This window comes from Triticum urartu, chromosome 5A, assembly GCF_056163025.1.
Source record: "Triticum urartu cultivar PI428250 chromosome 5A, HENAU_Tu73, whole genome shotgun sequence".
NCBI lineage: Eukaryota > Viridiplantae > Streptophyta > Magnoliopsida > Poales > Poaceae > Triticum > Triticum urartu.
The window spans coordinates 649,078,494-649,084,911 of NC_141877.1; the positions used below are offsets into that span (position 1 = coordinate 649,078,494).

General features: G+C 41.4%; 1 protein-coding gene across 2 annotated transcripts; it reads right to left on the reverse strand.

Annotated features, from left to right (window-relative positions):
- Positions 1-1,057: 1,057 nt before the first annotated feature.
- Positions 1,058-5,266, reverse strand: LOC125507567 (uncharacterized). Of its 2 annotated transcripts, none has more exons than XM_087522234.1 (8): positions 5,030-5,266; positions 3,784-3,881; positions 3,543-3,665; positions 3,316-3,435; positions 3,114-3,235; positions 2,759-3,034; positions 2,465-2,595; positions 1,058-1,374 (listed from the first exon to the last, which is right to left on the reverse strand). In XM_087522234.1, the coding sequence occupies exons 1-8, from the start codon at positions 5,152-5,154 to the stop codon at positions 1,236-1,238; spliced, it is 1,134 nt and encodes a 377-aa protein (XP_087378360.1). In that variant the 5' UTR covers positions 5,155-5,266; the 3' UTR covers positions 1,058-1,235. The 2 variants fall into 2 exon arrangements, with proteins under 2 accessions (XP_087378360.1, XP_048528066.2); XM_048672109.2 differs by having other exon boundaries at positions 3,543-3,680.
- Between the last annotated feature and the right edge of the window lie 1,152 nt (positions 5,267-6,418).

A 6,418-nucleotide genomic window follows, 5' to 3' on the forward strand; every position in this document is an offset into this window, starting at 1 on the left:
TTGCTTGCAGACATGTATCGATGCAGGCACAACACTCATTTTTATGGCACTTGTGATTAATTAGGTCACCAGACCTCCAGTAATGTGTCACTCATGAATAGCCATAGCCCATAATGCTGACACATACGAACATGAAGTTTCTGCACTCGAGCTCATATGCACCCTCGTGAACAATAAAAAACAACTGAAATTTTTGAAGACAAACTTTGAGGAGTTCTAAACATGCGTGCTAAGAAACATTCCAAAAAATGGTACCGTAAAAAAAAACTTGATGATCTGAGAAAGAGACTTTTTGGAGTGTCAATTTTGTTTTTTTACGGAAGCATTTTCGGAATGTTGTTTCTTCATGAAATTTAGCACGCATATTCAGAATTCGTCAAAGTTTGTCTCCAAAAAGTTTCAGACTTTCTTAATTTTTTAACTATTTTTATTTTATTTTACTGTTTACGAGGGTGCATCTCGGCTCGGGTGCACAAGGGTACTTTCAGTATTAATCTGCATTGATTGCAGATAGGGTGCGAGATTCTCTCGCACAAACAAAGAAATGGTCCAAAAGAAAGGAAAACAGTTTTATTCTCCATTAGCTTCGCCCTTTAGAGCATCTCTAATAACACCCTATTTTAGGGCCTAACCGTTTTTAGGCTTTTGGGACTAAAAAACAGCTGCCCTACACCACAAAAAAAAATTGAACTTTTCCCCCTTTCAAATCATGGTACTGTTCATGTCCTCTGAGTCCAGGCACCAAATCGCCGCTCTCTCCAGATTGAATTATCGGTGGAGGAGTAGCTTCCGAAAGAAGATAAGGTTGGGGGAGTGGTAGGAAGCCTGACGTGAGCCACGTGAGGTTGGAGAGGAAAAGATCAGTAGGTTGTTTTTAATCATTTTCCAAAGAAATTTACTTTAGGGCAGCTGTTGAAGATGTACAATTTTTTGGTGCCAAAAAGAAAATCACTTTTTGCTGCCCTAAATTTTACTCCAAGCACTTTTCTGTGCTGACTATTTTGTTTGTAGTATGAGACAACAATGTGTATCTGAGATACAATGGGGATGGCAGAAATGAACACATAACTAAACAAGGATTTAGCTTAGGATTCTTTAAGCACATATGCTACAATTAAGTGCAAATGCCTCAGAATATGTAGCAGTCTCGACTTCACAAGGACTAACAAGCAAAAAGAAAAAACAAGCGGGGTCCATACTTCATAGAGTGGAGCAACAACAACCAACAAATAGTCTCAACACAAAACCGGAGACGGAGAATATGCATCCTTTTTGTTATCAAAGTACTCATCTCCGAACAAACCATACGGTATAGAGTAGAAAGCTGGTATATAATAACGATCTCTTGGTTCAGACCAACTGTCATTCGACATGCTACAAAATCAAAAGGAAAAAAATAATGTTAATATCAATAACTGAATCAGATTAATCATCGAGGGGTCAACTTAATGGGGTCTTAATGTTATCACAAAAAAGTACACGTCTCCGAACAAACCATACTGTAGAGTAGGAAGTTTTTTCTTTTTGAGGGAAAAAAACGTTGTCTTGGTTTTAAGCTCACAACTCTAGGCCTGTGGGAACATATAGCATTAACAAAAGTATCATAGAAAACCTTATGGGATTTTCAAATTAAGCACTATGGATTTTCAGAATGAGCTCTAAAATTTCAGATATTGTTCCTTCATTTCCTTATCAACATTACTCCCCCTTGGTCCCTCTACTTTAATCATCGTTTAGGCCTCATTTGGTTCATAGGGTAGGAAATATCATAGGAATAGGAAAACTATCATAAGTGAGATGACATGTATCTCAGTTCCTATGGAAAGATGTCACTAGGATAGGAAAATTTTCATTGGGTCTAGAGTAATGTTTTCTTTCCTTTGAAAATGGGAAGTACTGATTCCTATCCTACATAGGAATAGGAACCTATTCTTACAAAGTAAAGGGCTCCAAAGGAAAAAAAAAATCCCTACAAAATTCCTACCCTTTAGAATTCTTACAAAATTCCTCTAAACCAAAAGAGGCCTTAAATTTCCTAGACTTGTTCCGTAGATCACTCAAATATCTCAATCGATCAATTCTTGACTACTTAATCCTGTAGGATTTCTAGCATCTGATTCATAGGATTTCACTAACCATGGCATCTGATTCCATGTTCTTACCTATTCTTGCGTTCTCAAGTTCCTACATAGGAGGCTAATAGGAGTAGAAACATTGATAAGCCCATGGAATCATAGCCTCAGTAAGCTGCAGATCAGAACTTGAGCCTTCGGGCTACTATATATCCAAGCAAGATATGCCTACTTAATGTTGGGAATCTTGGGATGGTAAAGAGCGCGGAAAATTGTGAAGACTGCGGATGTTGTTGGAACAGAAACCATGTACAACATGTAAATCTCAGGGCATCAAAAAGAGCTTCCTCAAATCTCAACATTATACCATTACAAAAAATGTTAAGACATACCATTGTTCATCAAAATATCCCAAGACTTCCTGAATTTTTTCCCTTGGTAGGTATGGAGTTTCTTCATCATGGAAGAAATTCATGCCAATCAAATTCCCACAAGCATCAATAAGAGGCCCTCCAATCCCAGCCTATAGAACAAAGAAAAACATAAGTGACACCAGAAAAACGGGATGCAAAAAAATGGTAATGCGTAATTAATACACAGATTCAATGATCCATTGATCATATTTCTAATACAAATAATTATTTTGCAACATGCGAAACATACAAGCAGGCAAAATATACATATACCTTGGTGATTTTACAAGTGGAAATCCCAAGCTCTTCGCAAGCAAGTTTGCTTTTTCTGTCAATTAACACCCCTCTTGAGGCCATTAATTTTGGACGTTCAAAGAGACGCCCTACAGCTAAAACCTCAATATTAGGGGTGAAAGAAATACGCTCTTCCACATCCACTGCACAAGAACTGTAGGAACCCATGATCTCAACAACTGCAACATTATAGCGTAGATCATAATGTTTCAATGTCCCCGTGACATGTTGTTTATTATTAAGGTGCACTTCAATCTGCAATGATAAGGTTAAACCAGTGTCATAAACGGACAAACAAAAGGCACAAACAATGATGCGCATTGCCAATACCAACCCGCAAGTTATCATCAATCTTGTTTCCATCGCCAGAAGTTTTAACCAAACTTGCTGTAGTAAGGATTCTCACGGGATTACAGTTTATATATACGCCTGTGCAAGCAAAACACCTTGAATTTCCTGCACACATCATAATTTGGTCAATAATAATCGGGGAAATAAGTTAAAATAAAAGCGAGAATACGACGAACAAAAATCACCATTGAATGAAGCAAGTGAGACGACACATTCAGACATAGTTAAAGCAACATTTTCACTGAGTGTGCTCCAGGTATTATCCTCAAATTCCTCTTCAAAAGAGTTAATCACATGCGTACCATCTGTTTAAAGAAACACGACATGTCAGTTGAAAATTAAGTGGTTGCAACAATGAAGGGGTACTCAGAAAATTAATGGAAAATAATGGGCATATGATAATATTAATTACCAACGAATGAAGCAAGGGAGACAAAACTTTCTGATAGTTCTGACTCAATCTGTTTGGTGCGTTCACTCGAGGAACTTTGACAGGATTTAACCAAGTTACCAAATCCATCTTCAAATGTAATATCTGGATGGATAGGTCCTAGTTAATTAAAGAAACATGGTACAGGTAAACAATTGTGAGTGCTACAACAGTTTGGCTGTGTAAAAATACTTGCAGGGGCAATAGAAGTATGAAGACTCACGTTGCATAAGTTCTGTTCTGCTAGCATTTTGCTTTTTGTTAAAGCAACCTATGTGCTTGCCTCTTCGCTTGCGCATGCTTTTCTGCATCTTCCCTACCCTGGAGTAGATGAAACAATGTCATTTACAACAAGTAGAGCATGGTTGTAAAAACCATTATACTGGACACTATATTGACATTGACATTATAATAAATTATAATATATAAGCTAGCCTGGTATCTTAAAATACAAGTAACTTCACAGCAAAAGCCCAAAACTGATGAATCAATAATGAAAGCCGTGTACAGAGAAAGACACCTAGTGACATCAAACACCTCAACTAACCTAAAAAGAGAGTGAGAAACTAGCTGAGATGACAGCAAGAAAACAGATCTGCTAGCGATAAGGCATTAAGATAATACAAAAATCTAAGGGGCTGCTTGCATCCTTTGCCCAAACAGAAATAGCCCACCTAGCCTTGATGGGCTAGCTTTCTGCCAAAAGCAAGGAACCGCCATGGCAAGACGTGCAGGTGCTGCAGGCAGTGTGGGGGTGAGTGAAAAGCTAGCAGTGACCATAGCAGCTTTCATACTCCTTTTACAGCTAAAACATCAGCTCTAATGACTGATTTTTCTGTTGACCTGCTCTTGTGTGTCCTGTTTTTTCCTATAATTTTTTAATCTGCTCTTCTCTTGTCAGTACTGTGCATATTTTGATCAGAGACTTGGTACTTTTGAAAAAATTCAATGACACTAATCAAATCACTTGATGTACTACGATTTTTGTTAAGAAAACAGATTTTTGTTGTTGCCTGTCATGTTTTTTCCTTTTTGAATCCCCTCTTCTCTTGTACTAAGCACTGAACATATTTTGATCAAAGACTTCAAAGCACTTGACGTGTTGGCTAAAAGAAAACAAACACTTGAAGCAGAATAATAGATACATAGATATGTCTATCCGGAAGCTGTCATACGCAAATCAATAATTGAGCCAGTTCGAGGGAAGTTGGTAACCTCAACCTCATGGCAAAGTGATGAATGTATCTCGTCAAGTTAAAATCCAAACGAAGAACAATGAAAATCTTGCCGTCGGAAGCAAGGGGACCAAACCAATAATATGCCTTGCCTCGAAACCCTAGCTCGGCTGGGCTAGTTTGCCCATCCTAACTATAGGCAAGGCTCGATAAGATAACCGAGCTTATAAGTCACCTAAATTTTCATTAAGGCTTTTAGGGTTAGGAAATATAGAGTTTGGGGGTAGGGGTTACCTTCCTCCGGCTGGTTGACCACCGCTGGCAGCGGGCATCGGGCGGCACGGGAGTGCGGCGTGGGCGCCAGCAGCAGCACTGGTAGAAGAACGGCGGGGGGCTGGATCCGGGCGGGGGCGCCTCATGAACGTCCCGTATAAGAAGGGGCAGTGGAGAGGAAAGGAGTCGAAATCGAGGCGGAGGCGGAGGCGGAGGCGGCGGCGGCGGCGGAGAGGGAGGGGGGTGGGGGGTGAGTGATCTCTCTCTCTCTCTCTCTGGGGGAGATGCTCGAAGACCCGCACCTGCACCTGGCCGGCCCGGCCCGGCCCAAGTCTAAACTTGCCTGGCACGGCATGGCCGGCACATTTACTTTCAGTTTTTTAGGGGAGGCCGGCACATTTACTTACTTAACGGGTTGTGCCGTGCCCTTTTAGTATATTAGTATATGGGCCGGCTCGTGGCACGTTCGGCCATCATGGGCCGCATGCTTTTGGGCCTATATGGTTGTTTTTGGGTCTATTCTAATATCTATACCTATACCGAAAATTCCTAGGAGGGTGGGCATAAAAACCGACAAGCCGAACACCGAACCGAAGCCGAAACCAAAAAAATAATTTTTTTTACTGTCGATGCCTCTGTGATCGATTACGTCGACGACGACCCTTCTTCACTTTCAGCGGAGCTTCCAGGCAAGCCCCCCTTTGATCATTTCGATATTGCCCATTCCATTCTCTCATGCTTGCATTACATTTTGCTAATGTAATTGATTGCTCCTATTTTGATGCATAGCCTGCTTTTGTAACCTGCTTATTGTTACCTAACCTGCTTATCCTAAATTTCTTAGTATAGGTTGATTAGTGATCCATCAGTGACCCCCATCTTGTCCTTGTTGTCCCTGCTTCATCATCGATGACTCGATCAACGTGATCGACGACCAGAGCCCTACACCTCACATCGCATCACGCCCATTTTGTTGCTCCACTCTGCAGAGCTACTATCGAGTGTCGAGGGTGATACCTCGTAACGCACTCCTGATGATAATTCTGTGGTGTAGCTATCCGGTCGTGGTCATCGAGGGTGGTTCCTCCTTGACCACTCCTGATATGACTCTGTCGTGCAACCTCTCAAGTGTGGACCTCGAGGGTGATTCCTACGTTCACCTTGATGATTACATCGAGTGGAATCCACCGAGGGTGATTCCTCGGGTTTCCCCCTTGATGTTTTGGACACTTGGTTACCCGGACTTTACTTGAGACCATTATTGAAGTCGGGTCGGCCCTGAGGGGTACCCGTGAGCTGATGTGAAAGTCGGACGGGCCCGTAGAGCACCCGCGAGTTTTCTACGAGGCACGGCCGGGCATTCTGGGCCATTGCCGCAAGTCCATGAGACGGGGCGACGGGGTCACATTA